Genomic DNA, 17268 nt, shown 5'->3' with positions numbered 1-17268 from the left:
CTTCTGAAAACAGGAGGGAAATGTATGCTAGGGCAGAAAAATGATCCAGTGTTCATAGCTTGTTTCCTCTGATCTAACCTGGGACTGAAAAAGGGGGGGGGAGGGTTATCGTTTTTTATGCTTTAACAGCAGGTTACCCCATGCATAATAAATTCTAGATAGTTAGGAAATTGGTATGTTTTAAGTGGACCTTGGTGTACTCCGTGAGTATTGGCCTGTGCTGTTGAATGCCAGGCACTGCAGGGACACCAAAGGGTACTACAGCTTTTTTTGTTACTTTCACACCATCATTAATACTGGTCTTGCTCCCCTCGGGTGTCCCTTCCCCCCCACCAGCCACCCTCTCTCCCTGTCCTGCGAGTGCCACTGCCAGGCGTGCATTGCAGCAGGTTTGAGTCCGAGGGGTCTGGTGCCCCAGGAGCCCTGCGAGCAGCCCTGCTCCAGGTAGGCACTTGCCAGGGAAGAACACCTCTGCTGCCGCTCCCGCCCTCCGGCTCCTTCGCTTGCACAGCTCTGCAGTAGTGTTGACTCACACCTTTGTAAAAGGTTTGCCCGGGCTCCACGTGTGCCTAATAGAGGAAACGGCAGTTTGCTTTCTTGACTCGCCTTGTCTGTACTGCAGCCTGCACTGCTGCCACAAGTAACTGCCTGTCAAGCGCTGGCCTTTCCCCTCTCCTCCACTGGCAGAAGCCTGAGGCACCTTCCCTTGCTGCCCACAGCAGCTCTCAAGGGCAGGGCCGTAACAGGCCTTCACCAGGCACACTCTTGGCTTCTCCCACCTGCAATAAAGCTCCATACTTTCACCAATACATGCATTATGTGACCACAAAGCATTTTGGTTATTTTGCACAGAAACTAATTTGTTACAGAAACTCAGCTGAGGGAGAAGTGGGAGGTAACTGCTCCAGCTCCACAGGGAGGAGAGTAGAGTTAAGCTAAGCTAAGCGCTTTGGAGAGGACCCCATTCCTCAGTACAATCCTGTAATCTCAGATTTGGAGACCTTCTTTTGAGCAATGTTATCCAGAGAAGCCAGGGATAGCATTCTCTGCTCCAGCTACTCTATCTTCCTTGTCTTTGGAAGACCTGAAGTATTTTTCTCCCTGTCTTTGAAAGCTATACTCAGGGGACACATTCAGGAGTTTTGCACATGGCTGCTTCTAATAAAGAACCTCTAGTCCATTTATAAAAACAGTGTGTATGCACACCCACACGGGAAACTCAAGGTATCAAGGTTGAAAGGCTGCCAGGCCCACCTGCATGCTGTCTCATGAGAATGTTCCCTTAATGCTACATTAAGGGTACCTGTACATTCATAATGCTACCTGGATTAAGTCACTTCTACCAATTCAAAGGAATGGAAAATCCTCAAAGGAGGAACAAAACATGCAGGGAGGCTGAGGTTCGAAAACCAGGAGAGCAGAAGAGCCAGAGAGGAACTGAATTCCAATTGCGCAGCCAGAGCAGAGATGTTCCACAGCCATGGGAGAAGAGGACTGAAGGCCACCAAAATCCATAAATCCTCCTTAAGTATTCAAGAGTGAAGAAACAAACATCATTTTGTCTAAATCTGTATTTCTTAGAGCAGCTGAGTAAAGGCTGAGTGATTTAGACATACCCACCGTGTGTCCATGGGCCTATGTTTCAGTGCAGTAATTGACAGGAGTTACCCATTAGGTGTGTCCCTGGTGCCAGGGTTTCCTGGCTGTGGCAGCAGGGCTCTGTGCTGCGTGAATCCAGTACAGGGACAGAAGCACAGCTGGAGCGGCATCCAAACAGAAGTTAGCTAGGCAACCTGCCGCAGCATTTGGTGTTAACCATCTTGCAAAGGAGACATACCACACCTTTGGTTGCAATTATTTTTTAATGGAAAAGACTAATCACTGTTTTACATAAATATCAATTAGTGATAACAAGTCAGTTGAGTAAGTAAAGGAATACATACCCCCAAGTTTTAAAGGCTCATAATGAACTGACAAAGTAGCACACAATGACGACTACAAGGAATTATAAGAGGTGGGCTGCACGTCAATCAGCTTCATTAAGTTCAGCTGCTCATCAGATTAGGCTACTATTGGAGTTAGTCACAGTGCAGTCTTCCCATGCAAGGACATGTTCAAAGGGGAAAGTGAACTTCAAAAACATCTTTCTGCTTCCTGCAGAAAGCCCCAACTATGAAAGTACTCAAGTGGTCCACTGACGTTAAGCCCTTTTGGGATCTGGTTTCAGATGTGCAGTGTCCCCCTCTCAGACTAAAAACTGATTTTTAACCGAATGCACAGGTTCTATCAGACAGGAATGTGTTCACACTGCAAAGTGACACTAAGGTTGGATCTTGCTAATAATGTCTTTTCCACAGTGTTGTGAAGAACTGAATCACTTTTATTCCCAGGCAGGCTGCAGGGATGGGGAGAAGGGGGGCTATTTTTATAGTCATTAAGAGCAATTTGTTAAGTGAGTAGAAGCTGCACCAGAAACTATGTAACTTCACAGTTTTTCATGCAAGCTGACAGGCATCTGATCCACACTTCCAGCTACCATCTCCACACTCCTTCCTATGGGCTCAAAATGCTAAATACCTAAAGAGGTATTGCTCATACTATGTCCACAGCTATAGGGATCAGAGTTACTCGACCCCACTTTCATGTGCATAACAACATGGAAATCCACAGCTTAAATATCTTTAAAATGGATCAGCAGGAGCCACACAGTTTGCTAAGTTAGTGTTCCCCAATTAAACAGCATGATATCAATCTGATGAGAAGGCATCAAATTCCTCACATATTACCTTTAAATATTACGTGGCTAAGATGCCTGCTTTCCAGTGGTTTAGTCAATAAAAGTTCATTATTAATTATCTAAAACTAGCAGAAATGTACATATGTCATCTTACAGCTTTCTCCATGAAATTAAAATAGTTATTAAATGCTGGGGACACAGTAGGATCTGATCTACTGATGCATGAAAATTAACTCCCTACGCTGTTCTCTGAATGGCTCAAAAAATTTGCAAGAAAAGTTTTCATTCAAAACTAAGTTACCAATTCTCCTGTCACGTGTCAGGTCCCATAAATTCATGTCTTTTTCAAAATCTGGACTACACATACTCAGCTGGAAGACACACCAATACAAGATGCAAATGAAACCTTTAAAGTTACCAACTGCTCGATAAAAGAAATTGCTTCCAAATACAGCCCAAGTTATCTTGCAATCCAGTAAGCTGGAACCCAACTCATGACAAAGTTGTAGCAGCTGAAAGGAACGGCAACACCTCTGCAGTCACTGCCAAAGGTAGACATTTCACAGCACCAGAGAGATTTTGCTTTATCTTTGCACTGACTCCAACATACTTCAAGTGACAACCCATTAAAAGAAGATTCATGTAGTCCCATAACAGATACAAACTTACTTACACCTCTATAGTATCAGATTGCTTATGCTCAGTGGGTTTACATTTCAAAATTAATCATAACAAAAAGGCATCTTCTGCACCATAACTCTGTTATATGAGTAATCTTTCTTTTTGTTATAATTTTAGAAGAAAAAGCAGACGGCCAAACACAAACACAAGAAATTCAGCTGGCTGCAGTCACTCAGCGTGATGTGCGATTGATCAGCAGGAAGGGGATGATTTCAATGCTCCCAGTTCTTCACATCTAAACAAATTCAAAATTGGGTTATTCTCTTTGATAAACAGAAAGCAACACTTTTGGAAAAAAACATGTATAAGACAACCGGGGGGGTGGGGTGGGATGTGGAAAAATCATACTCAAATACTTCCTAGAACTGAGTATCTTGCCTTTTAGGGTTTGAAGTAAGCCTGCTAAGAAGGATTTTTTTTGTGAATTTCAAAAACTATTATAAAAGAGCTATCTTGGCAGAGAGGAGAAACATGATGTCGGCTGTAAATACACTACCGAGATAAGAAAGAAGCTGTCTGGAAATTTAGACATTAATTGCACATTTGAGTTACAACAGAAGTAACCAAGATTTTACCAAGTGTCAATCAGTTGAAGAGTGATTTACTCAAGAACATAAGTAATTCTCTCCCTAGCTTGTGATCAAAAGAGGGGGAATAATGAAAAAATAGAATGGTCCAAGCTGTTAAAAAGGTATATGGGGAGAAAAATCACAATGCTGTTAAACATTACGTATAGAGAACTCTGAAGATGTCAGTTAGCTGCCATGGTCTGTATTCTGTACCCCCGAGTTATGTCTAGGCTCAGCTGTTCTAATACATTCTGTGCGTCCTACCTGTAAAGGAGTCCGATACAGCCATTTTTCTTTATCTCCATTGAGTTTCATACAGGCAAAAAGGTCACAAACTGTAGGAAGGCCAAAGTCCTGAAAGAGAAGTCATCTTAATTACTGATCTCCAAACATAAATACATTCTGATGCATCTTCAAATTCTGTCAAGTGTTGACAAAGAAAACAAACCTGACTTCTGAGTCTTGGAGATGAATGCTTTCTTCATTTAATAAGACTAGCTATACTTCAAAATTAACTTGTTTTGTGTTAAACGCTGGCCTCATCTACTTAAGTAACTAAGTAATAATCACTGAAAACATTAAAAGAGCCTAAAAACCTAAAAATTGTCAGTCAGTATTATCCAGAAGAGCTATGAATTTGGAAGAGAAAGCAGGAATTAAATTCAGTAAAACAATAAATCTGGCACATTGGCTTAAGACACAGCAGTAACAAAAACTTATGAACATGCTCACTTGTGCTTTCTTGCGTAGAAGCCATTTATCTTCTGCTGGAGGCGGGTTAGCATTTTCTAGGTTGTTTGAAGTCAACACCCAACTGTTTACATTCAAGGGGAGGTGGAATGGAGCCAAGAGGTCTAGGAAAGGACTCTTGAAACTATTATCTGCTTTTTCCCTACTCGTCTTTTCTTCTGCACTTTCTGCTTTGTGCTCAGGCTTGGCTAGCCAGCTTGTCAGAGGCCTTTCGAGCAATACTTTCAAGGGTTCTGCGATCTCTGCCGAATAATCTGCTTTCTCTGCACTAACAGGTTCCCCTGTGAGCTGCTGTGCGGGATTAAGCCAGGTATTGGCAGCAGACTTTGTCTTCTCGTGCTCAGGGTTTGGTACATCTTTCTGGCTGACTGGAACTCCATTTTTATCCTTCCCTTCTTTCTTCAGAAGCCATTTACATTGAGCCTCTTTTCCACAGTTTTCATCACACACACACTCTGAAAAGCTGGCACACAGCTCATTAGCTTTGCACACATCTTCCACCTTAAATGGGGCTTGGGGATGCTGAAGAAGCCAAGCATTTACAGCAGATGTAGTGGGCGATTTCTTTCCGTCAAGATGCTCATTCAGGCACTTCAGATTTCCCAGGTTCTCAATTTCCACACTTTTGATCTGGCTGCCACGACAACTGGTACACGCTTCAGCTCTGAGGAGCCAATCATCCAAATTAAATTCTTCCCTAAAAGGTTTAAATTCATACTTCCATTTCTCATCTGAAGCACTACTTCCATTTTCTGTGTCAGGAGTAAGCAGCCAGTCAGAAAGGTCCATCTCTTCTTGTCCAAGGGATTCCAATTCCTCCACCTTTTCAATAGTGGAAAAGGACGAGTTGAAAGTAGAGGTGGAGTCCTTGCGGCTAGGGGAGTCTGTCTTCTCAGCAACGTCACGCTGTTGATTCTGCAGGACCCAGTTTTCCAAGTCTTTCAGATTTCCCCAGGCTTGCTCAAAATAACAGACTTTGGAAGAATTTAAATCCTAGTAAAGACACATTGAAATGCATCTATTAACACTAAAAGACAATGTTCAGTAACTGTTTGCACAGTTACAGCTTGGAGCATTCTGATAGTAAGTGCAAAAGTATTAGCTGGACATGAAGCAGAGTGAAGTGAATTACAGAAGCTTTAATTCCCACCATATTCTGCCTGCAATTAGATACTGTGTTTTCCTCTTTATTAAAAACTAGGTTAGTGCATGAAAGGCTTACCTGGCTGGGCTCTGACGCACATTTTTGTGTAACCCATTCTTCAAGATTGGTGCTGGGAACATACGGAGCCTGGCAAACACCCACAGGTCTGCTTCCAAGTAACCAGTCAGCAAGCGAGGCACTCACTGTCCCACACAATGTTTTCTGCTGAGAAAGAATGTTCTTGGTTATGAGAAAGCCTAATTGCTGAGGTAAATCTATGGTAAACATCAAAACAGGCATTCAACATGCATCAGTATTTCTGAACCAAAAGAAAAACCAGTCCCTTCTAATTAAGAAAAAAGTAAATCTTCAATCGCCTGTATGACTTTAAGCCACTGCACTGACAGATTGCTTTGTGATCCCAGATTCTTCAGAGAGCAAATGGCAAGAAAGGGAAGAGACAACTTCTACAATGCACAGTTCTGATACGTGTAACCCAGCCATAACCCTCCTTCTGACCACAACTCCCATTACTAATTTGCTACCTTCCTTCACTGACACTGTTTCTGTGCAGAGCCCAAAATAAGATTTCCCATTAATTTCTGCATTAAAAGGAATCAGATAGTTCCAAGACAACAGACTTTACAACATCAAGGAATATTCAATTAAAAAATTCTGACTGACAGTCACACTCCAAATTCACTTTTGCACGATGTTCTTCCATGTCTGTTCCTGGAGCAGCTAGATCACTAATGTTCACCACAGCGACTGTTACTGGCTACTCAAACATCTTAAACAGAGGTCATTACTCAAGCAAGCTAACATATCGTGCTTAAGTTCTCCTTTTCCCTTTAATACAATTAAACATTCATGGATACAACTCTTAATCTTACCTGCTCACAGTTCATTAGGGCACAATTCTGCCCTGGGAACCAGGGAGAAGTATTCTCTCTCTCTGAGGTTTGCTGTAAGGAAAGAAAAGTAAAAGTTAATTTAAATCCCAATTTTGTCCAGTTTCTAGGATGGATTCTACAATAAAGCAGAAGTAAAGCCCAGTTACAACTGGTCAGTTCTTTGTGCCCAACAATTTTTTCAACATTTAAAAACAGAATGGAGAGAGATTTACTATAAAAATACTACCTTCAGTTCACTTCCTTTAAGAGAATTATCTCCATTAATACAGGAGATATGCTGCTTACATAAGAATCTCAAAATATTTATATCACAGAAAGCCATCTACAATGTATAACTATTAATATCTAAAGAAAACTGTAACATTCATTTTCAGTTGCCGGAATAGAGTAAGAATATAATCATCATTCCCTCAGTCTCTGCCAAAATATATCAAAATAACATGTACGTAACTACATCTAAGCTCAGTCAAAATCAGAACTACATGCAATACTTAAACCACTGTGTATATATTATACAGCTAAAACTATATGACTTGTACACAAGATCCATTCAAGCTATAACTAAAAGTAGAAGTATCACTTGGAATATATCGCACTACTTCCTCAAAAAAAGTTGTTTGTTCATTTGTTTTTTTTTTTTTAAATATTCCAACCCATTAAAGTCTTGGTGCTTACCATCGTTTTAATTGAACCAAATGAGGTAATAGCCTGGCGAAGGTAAGATGTGTCAGCCTCAAAATTCAGGATGGAAGACTCCTCTGGTTTAAGAGTAAGACTTTCCAGTCTGAAAGAGTAAGATGATAGTTACAGAAAGAAAAAAAAATTTACAATCTTCTTCATCTGTCATGTTTTGGGAATCAATCCGTTATTTCATAAAAAGGCTTCCAAAGTGACTTGGCATTAATTAGGTAACAGAAAGACTTTTAATACTTGCACAAAGAGATGCCTATCCACAAACCACAAACAGAATAAATAGCCAGCAAAACACAAGTTTCTCCTCCTTACTTCAGTTGCCATCAACAACTAGTATTTGAAATAATCTGCACAAATGAGTACCTCCACTGCTTATTATAGTCCTGTTTTTTCAATCTAAGATAAAAAAGATGAAAGGAATCATATCTCAGACTGCTTTAAAGATCTTATTTCTAGGAACCATTACAAATGTGGAAACAGTGAGTTAGATCTATTATTAGTTCTACTAGAACAAAAAAATCAGATTAAATTCATAAGTCAAAATAAATACCAATTGTGTTAACTTGCATCATAAAATATATTTACCTCTCCAGGCAAACTGAAATCTGGTTTGCTAGTTCGTTACTACAGGAGCGTTCCAGCTGATGAATAAGGCAATTGAATTGTCCCAAATACTGCAAGGAAGACAAAACACATGTTATTGTTTTGGCTTCTAAGATTAAAATCGAGAAAATACTTGCAAGGACAAAGTTTACTTAAAAATGCTAGTGCAACAATTTACAACCAAATCTTACCCAATAGAGCTGCTGTGCCTGCTGCTGCAAGGCCTCCTCTTTCAGCTGCTGAATGAGATCTACCTGCTCGAACAGCCAAACTTCACGACTGCGCAGGCATTCCAGGTGGCGGCTTATGTGGCTGTGAATCTTGGCTTTTACCTGTAAGGTAACACGTACCATTTCTAGAACATCTGTCAAAGAGTATGAACAAACATACGCTGCACTGATTATGAAATAGTATTTGTCACAGATAAGTGATATTTTTGGAGCAATTTATTTCTCAAAAACTAACCACAGTTACCCACAGCACCACATGACTCAAGTTAGTAAAAGTTCCAAGGCTACCTTTAAAGAAGTATCAAAGAACAACGTTATTTGCAATATCTCTCTATTCTGATGTTTCAGCTAACAGCTTTAGTAAATTCTGCATGCCTAAGCTAGTAATACAGCAATACCTTTATCAAGAGCATGACCAAATTACATGGCAAGATGCTTGCAAGTCTCTAGGAAAATTTCAGACCATCATCACAATAAAGTACTCTGGAATAACAAAAACTGTCATTAAAGTCATGTTAGTTATTAAAACATTTTTTAAAAAGAATGTAAAATTACCTCTCGCCAGTTCTCTTTAATCTGTTGTTCAGCTTTGACAATTCCAGATATAGCTGTTTCCAAGTCCTTCTTTGCTTGAAGGCACTTTGCCAGAGGCTCACTGCTGCAGGAATTTCTACTTCTGTCTTGTGGTGGACTCATTCTTGAAGTGTTCCTAAAACACAATGAAAAAAAATTACTTAATAGTTTCTATTCCTCTTTAACGGAAGAGGAAGGGCATCATAGGAAGAACCATCTGCTCTGCTTCACTATAAAGGTGAACAAAAAAAACTCGTAAGACCCAATACCCATGCAAGTTTTCTAAACATAGATACAGCTTTCTCCAGGAGCAACAATGGTCTCTCCAATGCCTCAGCCCACGAAATTTGCACAATCACAGGAAAACCAACAGATATTTGACAACAGCTTCAACCACAGGAGCTTAGGCAATCCTCCCCTGACATTCACCTTTTATGTCTAGCCAGAGCAAACTCCAGCAGCTGAGGGCTGATTCAGGCAAGGTTCAGCAGCTCTGCCAGAGCTGGGGGAGAATGGCTCAGCAAGGGACGGGAACTGTTTCAGTTACCCTTTTTTCAGCTGCAGGCAAATGAACTGGCTCCCATAAATGAGAAAATTCTAATACAGTTTGATCAACTGAAAAACCAAGTATTGATACACAGATCACTCTTCACTAAGCTGCAAAGGCAGAAACTTCTAGCAGCTGCCCATTATTTTTGTCATGGTCACAGCTGCAGTAACTTACTCAGCTTCAGCATATCCTCAAGTAAAAGGGGCTCAGATACAAAATTTCTACAGAAGTTGCACTAGTAAGGATTCTGCAAGTAAGGGAAAAAAGCTAAATATGGATTTTTAGTAAAAATGGGAAGCATCACTATAAGCATTTTTTCTAGACGGTGCGTATTTTCTTACCGAAGAGTTTCAATTCTCCTGTTAGTTTCATGGGATTCCTGAAACACTAACTAAAGATTTGTAGTAAACATTCTATTTAAAACAAGTCTTCAGCAATGACAGCTATGGAAATTCCCAGCAGAATTAATTAAAATGTACACGTGTGGCAATCTAAATATTTCATAGATTTTACCACTCCTCTGGAGGGAACTGAAAATAGTATTTTGAATATGACAAGACGACCACAGAGCTTGTGTTACTGAGCAGCTATTTAGTCTGCAATTTCCAAGTCCCATGACCATATAAACTGCAACCCAAAAATCCTTCTACAGCCAAGACCCACCAGATACATAAAAGTTGCGTATTTTAGAGAGCAGAGGGCTAGGAGTAGCTTGCAAATGGAAGCTGACAGAAAAAGCAAGGTTTGCTGTGAGGCAGAGGCTGCATCTCCCTTGGTTCCCTCCACACCACAGGCTTCCCCCATCTCCCAGGTGCCCCCAGCCACGAGACACAGAGCAGGCACAGAAGCCACACCAAGCCCCTGCAGGCAACTCAATCCCATCCTCACCATAACATCTCATCTTCTAGGAATTGCAGAGCACAACTACCAGAGAAGTGAACTTGAATTTATTTTTTAAGCTTATGTTAATTCTACACCAAATTAGACAGGGTGCAGAAGTCCAAAAATACATCATTCTCCATTCTGTGCTATGAACGCCAGTTTTGTCCTTGTATTGGCATACTCTAATTCATTCACAGGTTCAATTCTGTGAGGTTTCATGATCTTCACCTTGCTAGTGATGTTCAATAAAAGCTAAGCTTTCTCTTCACAACACCCCTTAGATTTTATCTTGCTTGTCAACTCTCTCATGTATAACCTACTGGGAAACTTAAGTGGGAGCCCTAGCTCTCAGACGTAATCTAAAAGTATTAATGCAAAGGCAGAGATACACCCAGCCAAGAAAACAAGGACGTTAAGAGATATTAAAAGCCGTCATATACTCAAAAGTAAACAAAAAACTTCATATTGTTCTTTATTATTTCATTCATCATACCCTTACATAACAACCTAGTCAAAGTCTAGAAGGCTAAATGTAATTATCTACTGTGTGAGCAAACATGGCAATGTACTTAAAAGATTTTTGTGAAAATTATGTTAAGCTGTGTATGTACAAACACCAAGTCCAAATTATGCTGCATTGCCATTGATGTGTTTTCTGAATTTATGCCACTAGGGAATTGGGCTCAGTGCCTGAAGAAATGCTACTTTTTCCCACTTTGCATTAGCAACTTTCTACTGGCGCGGTCAAATTTAAGAAACTTACACATCATCCTCTAATGATCTCTGAAAATACTTGTTTGTTGCTTTTATGGTTTTTCATTTGACTGCAAGAGCCTCTCTCCAAAATGCATACAGAGAGAATGAATGCTGCTTTCTGCCAGCCAGCCAGCCAGCTTTCGTAAAATGGCTGTTCTTGTGCTTTGTCAAAAATTCGCCAATAAAACTGACATTACAGTGGAGGATGAGAGTCAGTCCATCCTTCTTTTCAATTTCCGCAAACCTCTAACAAAAACAAGTCGGGGCAACTACCTGTTTCATTGCTTCCCAATTATCACCAAACTGCACTAGGAGTTTAAGACATTTTCAGGTCCCGTGCTCTGGAAGACCCGAGACCATACACTTAGGCTCAACAGTAACAAAATACAATTACTTCTGCAACAGGATACATGGTTGCAATACAGAGTCACCACTTTGGGCAATTTCCACGTCATCAACTGTTTCCAACCACACGGAGGTATCCCACCGTGATACACGGCGTCACGGGATGCACCCCCCGCCCCCCCCTCAGCTGAACTTGCACTTACTTTCCGAGCGAAGGAAACAATTCAGCAGCGTCCTGCTTATAAAACTGTTTCCATTTTCTACCTTCCATTCTGCAGAAGCACGGACTCCAAAATGCCTTTCAATAGTCACATGCAACTGTTTTCGGCCCCGCTGCAAATTCCGCTCCAAATACTTGCTCGCTGATGCGGACACGATCCGACCCAGACCGTGGCGGGGGGAAGAGCGGGTGGGCAGCCGCAGGCGGTGTGCGCAGGGGCCGCCCGCCCCGGCTCCCCGCAGCGCAGCGGGAGGGGGAAGGCGCGGCCCCGCAGCCCTGCCTGCCCGCCCGCGCCCCGCGCCTTATCGGGGCGGCCAGCCCGCGCCCCTCCCCGCGGCCACAGCGCCCGGACGCGCTCGCACGTCGGCAGCGGCCGGGGGAGGCGCCGGAATCGCTCCGGGGGCGCGGGAGGGCCGGGCCGGGCCGGGGGCGCCCGGCGGGGCCCCGCGTTGCAGAGCGAGCCCGGCCGCGGGCGCCGACCGCGCCGGCCCGGACCACACGCCGCTCTGCGGGGCGCGGAGCGGGCCGAGGCACACCCGTGTCACCCCCGCCCGGCGAGGGGACGGCGGCGGAGCCCCAGCCGCGCTCCGCTCCGCTCCCCTCCCTCGTCCTCTCGTCTACAATACCAAACACCGCCTAGCATCCCGCTGGCAGTTTAAACCACAAAACCAAAAAGTTTTGCAACAAAACCACCATTTCTTGCAACTTCACAAGTGTGGCGACGAGCCTGTTTCATGTAATAAATGCAACAAAGCACACCCATGAAACCCTAAGTTTCACGTAATAAATGCAACAAAGCACACGCTCAGGCGTTCAGCTCGTGTATCTTCTACAGCAACGAGGGCTAAAGGGGCTGCGAGCCTACACGGCAGCCGAATTAAACCTTCCGTCCCTGGCCACAGGCAGACCCCAGCACCGAGAGGCTCCCCAGCACTGCACCTGTGAAGTCCCAGAAATCCTTCTGAGAAAGGACCACTTGGATGCGCTTAACGCCCGGAGGGGCTGAAATGACACTTACACACACAGTTTTTATCACCTCTACTCTTGCTTCCACAATTTCACACGCAGATGAGGAAAGCGCATGTATGTGTCTGCATGTAATCAGTAAAAATGTTACAGCTATGAAACCAAAAGAACTGCCCAAACGAGGCAGGAAGATAATATTACTGTTCCTAACTGCAAAATAACTACCAGTCTTTACAGACAGATTTTTGGCTGCTTCTATTAATGCCCAAAAGCCTCACTGGAGGGTTGTCATTGCAAAGGCCCTGCAGCCAAAACTTCTGGTCACAGTATGACTTCTATTGCTCTGCACAATCTCCAGCCTTCACAGATGCTGCCTGCCTCCATCTCGAGGTGTTACCTCCCATATTTGTCTTTTGCTTTTATTTGTAGATCAGAAACTGCTGGACAAAAATCTTTTTTTTTTTTAGATTTTAATTAAATACCGTGTGGCTGGGGAGCAGAGGAGGAGGGGACAACCCTTCCCCGCCTACGCAATCTGCTAACAGGCCAGCAGAAAACCGGTTCTACCAGCTTTTCACTTTCAGCACAACCATCCCCGCTGCTGCTTGGGAAGATCACCGTTTTCCATTTCAAACGGGTGTTGCATAACCTCAAAAAGATGGCCATGCCGAGCCTTTGCCGGGGAAAAGCTTCTGAAGGGAACAAAACCTCACATCGAACAGACTCTATTTATAAACGTGGAACGATTTCTTTCAGTTGGCAGGACGAGGCTGTTCCAAAGGGCTCTCCGACCTGACTTCATGTGGTTTTAAACCAGCTGGCTTGTTTGAACTGAAATCCCTCTTCATTTGCATTTTACCCCACCAAAACACAGTAGCCCCTCTTAAGTAACTATCCCAAATTAGGTACGTGGGAGTTGCGGTCAGGGAGTGAAGTACTCTAAGTACACGAGCTGAATCTCAGAAATTTCCATTTACATCCAAATATAACAAGCATTTTATACAGCACAGCATCAACATCATGAGCCAATATCTGTGTGGAGCCTCTGCTGGGAGCAGGGAGGATTATTTTACTCCAAAACAAGTGTGTACCACTGTATTTTGTAAGTCACAAGCCACATGCAGAAAAAATGACCTTCAACAGCTCTGAGTAAGAGAGAAAATGAAATTAACACCTGAAGGAATAATGATGAAAAAAGTTTCTGGTAATACATTTTCTAAAATTCAAGTAGGTTTTACCTACCTGCGCCGTATTGGATCTGTGCCACAAATCTGAATACATGCAACTGCCTTTTCAGTCTATCTTAGCCCTGGAAGAGCCTGGCCAGTGCACAAAGCACATGTACCGAGTGTCTTCACATGAGCTGGGTTCCGAAGAGTCACAAGTCACCAGCGCAGCTGAGACAAGAAGTCTGATCCTCCTGTTATTCCATCGATCATTAATATATTTTTTTAAGTACAGCATAGCAGGCACGTAAGCAAAATCACAAAATATGTGAATATGAAGGCCTGAAATCACTATGCCATAATTACACACAATACCAAAGTAGATATCCCAGAGGGGAAAAGACACGCTGCTATCTTAACACAGATTTTATATTACAACACAACCATCTTTCAGAGTTCTACATTTAAAATCCTTTGGAAAACAACTGACAAATCCCTTGCTCTGCTTGAAGCATATGGCCCCAAAGATAGCATTGCCATGCTCTTTGTATATCCACCAGTACAACGTTATGCACTTGCAGAGTTGAACGGCATTTTTTACACGACTGTCAGCTTTTTTCCCCCTCCCGAGGCTGCATACCTTACTTAAAAGCCCAGCAGAAGACAATTTTGTTCCTCTGTCAGCTTTTCCCTTTAATCCCCACCAGAAATACCGAGTTTAACCCTGAAAGAATGACTAACAAAATCCCTGGAAGCTCTGGCTCAAACCGCTTACCCCTGACCTAACAACAGATGTTTTCCAAACTTTCAGTAAACGCGGTGCACGGCAACTCCTGATCGTTTCTAACCCGGATTGTTACTGCTTATGTAACCTTTGAAAAGCACAGCTGTTGATAAGAGATTCTGATTTTTCAATTAAGGAGTGAGATGACTTTAGGACTGCTAGCAGCTTAACTTCCCACGGACATAAAAAGAGAGCGAGATCAGTTAAAAAAAAAAAACCAAAACCCTATGCCTTCATATTCGATCAATGTTAGCCCTCCACCACAGAATTATAATTTCCCGACTGACCTGCCCGGTCACGCCCGACCCAAGCCGGGCCGCCTGAGCAACCTTCAGCTGATTACTCCTGGGTCGCATCCAAAGAGGGATGCCCCGACCGCAGGACACCTCACCGCCCACCGAACAGCGGCTCTGCCCGGCATTACCCGGCACGCCGGGCCCAGCAGCGCTCCGCCAGCTTTGCGCGCCCGCCCTCCCTCCCTTGGGGGAAACCCGGCCTCGCAGCGCCACGACACGCAAGGCTGCAGCCAGCACCTTCTAAATAGCAAGGATGCGCATTTCTCTTAAATTAGCCTGAAGCAGGCGGCGACGCCGGGACTGCAGAGAGAATACCCTCACAGAAATTAACGACACACCACCTTCCCCCCGCCCCCGCGGCAAGGTAACGCGCGTGTGTGTGTCCCCTGCGCGCAACCGCCGCCAGCCCCGCCCGCGGGGGACCCCGGCCGTGTCACCCCCCGCTCCGCCGGCCCCCACGGCGACCGCAGTGCCCGGCGGCCCGCGGTGAGGCCGCGCTTACCGGCGTCCGGCGGGCCGCTCTCCCTCAGCCCAGCGCCGCCGCAGCTGCCCGGCGACCAACGGCCGCTCTCGCGAGAGCGCCGCCCCGCCCGCCCCCTGGCGGCGCGGCGGAGCGGCTGCGGGGCCGGGTGGCCGTTGGCGCCGGCATGGCGGCAGGGGGAGGGGCGGCTGCAGGCACACCGCGCGGGCTCGGAGGGCGGTGAGCGCGGCAGCACGAAAGCAGGGCGGGAGAGAGAAGCGGGGGGGAGGCTGTTCCACAAACCCACCACAGTAAAGCCCTGCTGGCAGCAGCGCGGCGGCCGTTGTCGTGGCCTCGGCGCCTCCGTCCGGGTCCCCGCGCCGACCTCAGGGCCCGTCGTGGCGGCGCATCGGCTCCAGCCAGGGCAGGAAGGCGGCGGTGCCGGTGAAGACGCTGGCCTGCCGCCCGCCCGGCCCGAAGCCGGCCACGCCGCGGGCTTCCCAGCGCCGCCGCGGCCCGCCCGAGCCGCCCAGCCGGAGATGGGCGTCAGCGGCCCTCGCCCCGCCAGGGCCTCTCCCCCAGGACAAGGCCTTGCAGCTCATGATCTCTGGCACCCCCCCGTCCTCCCCTCTCCCACTTTCCCTGTCGTGGTGGGAGAGCTGCTGGGCAGACGGGGTACCTGGCAGGCGGCGGGGAGCTGCTCGGCTCCCTCAGCGCTGCCCGGATCACAGACCGCCGAACCACGCTGCCCCAGGACGTCTCCAGGCAGCACGTGTTGAGGTCCACCACCAAGAGCCTGGCCTGCTTCAAAACCTCGGGCAATGCCGGGTCACCCTCCCCACCTGCGACAAAACAAAGCAGAGGAGAAAGATGAAGTACAGAACTTGTCAGGGGATGCAGTAAGACACCGGGTTTGGTCTTTTTCACGCCCACTGGAAAATTCCCAGTGTGCATTGTTTGGCTTGGCTTCACACAGTACCTTTGTTTGTTTGTTCTTGTCTTTCCCCAGGTGTGAAGCAGAGCAGAACATTTCTTAATACCTGCTATCACAGTTTTCAGCTGGGAAGAGGATCCAGTTACTATTCTGGAGGGCAGCAAGAGCAGGTTGCACTGCTGCTGCCCATGCTTTTAGCTATTCAAGGCAAGGAGATCTCAGCCTTTCCAGGACCACCCAGCCAGCACCTCCAAGAATTCGTGTCTGTGAAGCGCTGCCTTTCATAGGTGTTTGCACAGTACTTAAAACATACATTAAGAGAGAGAAAGGACTTCAAATGGAAACTTAAGTAGCTGTGCAGCTCTGCATACATGTGGTAGCTGAGTCGCCATTTCCTACACGCAGGAGCTCCTCTGGGCATAGACCACGGAGCTGTTCTTGTGAACAGGATCTTACTTGTCGGTAGGACTCATGGCTGCAGCCAGAGTACAAGTAATCCAGCACTGACATAAGAGAAAGTAGAAGTCGGCCACCTAATCCCAGATGTGCTGTTACCCTAGGAACCTGCGTTTCAGGTATTTGGCTTCTTCATCTAAACATGTAGGAGACACAGGCTGTGCTATATAATGCCGACCCCATCTGACCTTGAAAACCTGCAGCGCTCATATACCTGTTTTGTCCCCCCATCCAGTTACCCAGCAGGACTGTCCCGGGTAAAGAGAACAGCCGCTCTTGGGCAGGCAGGCATAGCAGAACAAAGTGGTTTGCTGTTATGTCTTCCATAGGCTTGACCAAGGCAATATCATAATCCAGATGGTTTGAGTGGTTTTCATGGAACCACTCATGCTGGTAGATTTGCTTCACGTGGTGCACTCTCTGTGTGGATTCATTGTGGCTAAGGTTATGCTTTTCCAGGAGGATGTGCCAGTCGGATACATCTTCCATCTCATCCCTAAAAGAATTTCAGAGTAAGGAACCATACGGATATTTTTAGTGGGCTCTTTCCTCCTACCAC

General features: G+C 45.3%; 1 protein-coding gene across 3 annotated transcripts; it reads right to left on the bottom strand.

Annotated features, from left to right (window-relative positions):
* Nucleotides 1–1843: 1843 nt before the first annotated feature.
* Nucleotides 1844–15458, bottom strand: NCOA4 (nuclear receptor coactivator 4). Of its 3 annotated transcripts, none has more exons than XM_072869635.1 (10): nt 15362–15458; nt 8877–9030; nt 8283–8423; nt 8074–8162; nt 7471–7579; nt 6775–6846; nt 5960–6106; nt 4720–5730; nt 4252–4341; nt 1844–3653 (listed from the first exon to the last, which is right to left on the bottom strand). In XM_072869635.1, the coding sequence occupies exons 2-10, from the start codon at nt 9015–9017 to the stop codon at nt 3648–3650; spliced, it is 1806 nt and encodes a 601-aa protein (XP_072725736.1). In that variant the 5' UTR covers nt 9018–9030; nt 15362–15458; the 3' UTR covers nt 1844–3647. The 3 variants fall into 3 exon arrangements, with proteins under 3 accessions (XP_072725736.1, XP_072725735.1, XP_072725733.1); XM_072869634.1 differs by lacking the exon at nt 15362–15458 and adding an exon at nt 11631–11957 and having other exon boundaries at nt 5960–6103; XM_072869632.1 differs by lacking the exon at nt 15362–15458 and adding an exon at nt 11631–11956.
* Nucleotides 15459–17268: the final 1810 nt, after the last annotated feature.

This window comes from Ciconia boyciana, chromosome 8 (genome assembly GCF_034638445.1).
Source record: "Ciconia boyciana chromosome 8, ASM3463844v1, whole genome shotgun sequence".
NCBI lineage: Eukaryota > Metazoa > Chordata > Aves > Ciconiiformes > Ciconiidae > Ciconia > Ciconia boyciana.
Note: the sequence above shows the minus strand (reverse complement) of the source record. Positions and strands in the feature narration are given on the sequence as shown.

Coding starts and splice junctions, on each gene's coding strand:
- NCOA4 (XM_072869632.1), bottom strand. CDS start 11,698: ATGGAAGGTAGAAAATGGAAACAGTTTTATAAGCAGGACGCTGCTGAA. Junction 8,163..8,282: donor AGGCACAGCAGCTCTATTGG/GTAAGATTTGGT, acceptor TCTTCCTTGCAG/TATTTGGGACAATTCAATTG. Junction 7,580..8,073: donor ATTTCAGTTTGCCTGGAGAG/GTAAATATATTT, acceptor TTACTCTTTCAG/ACTGGAAAGTCTTACTCTTA.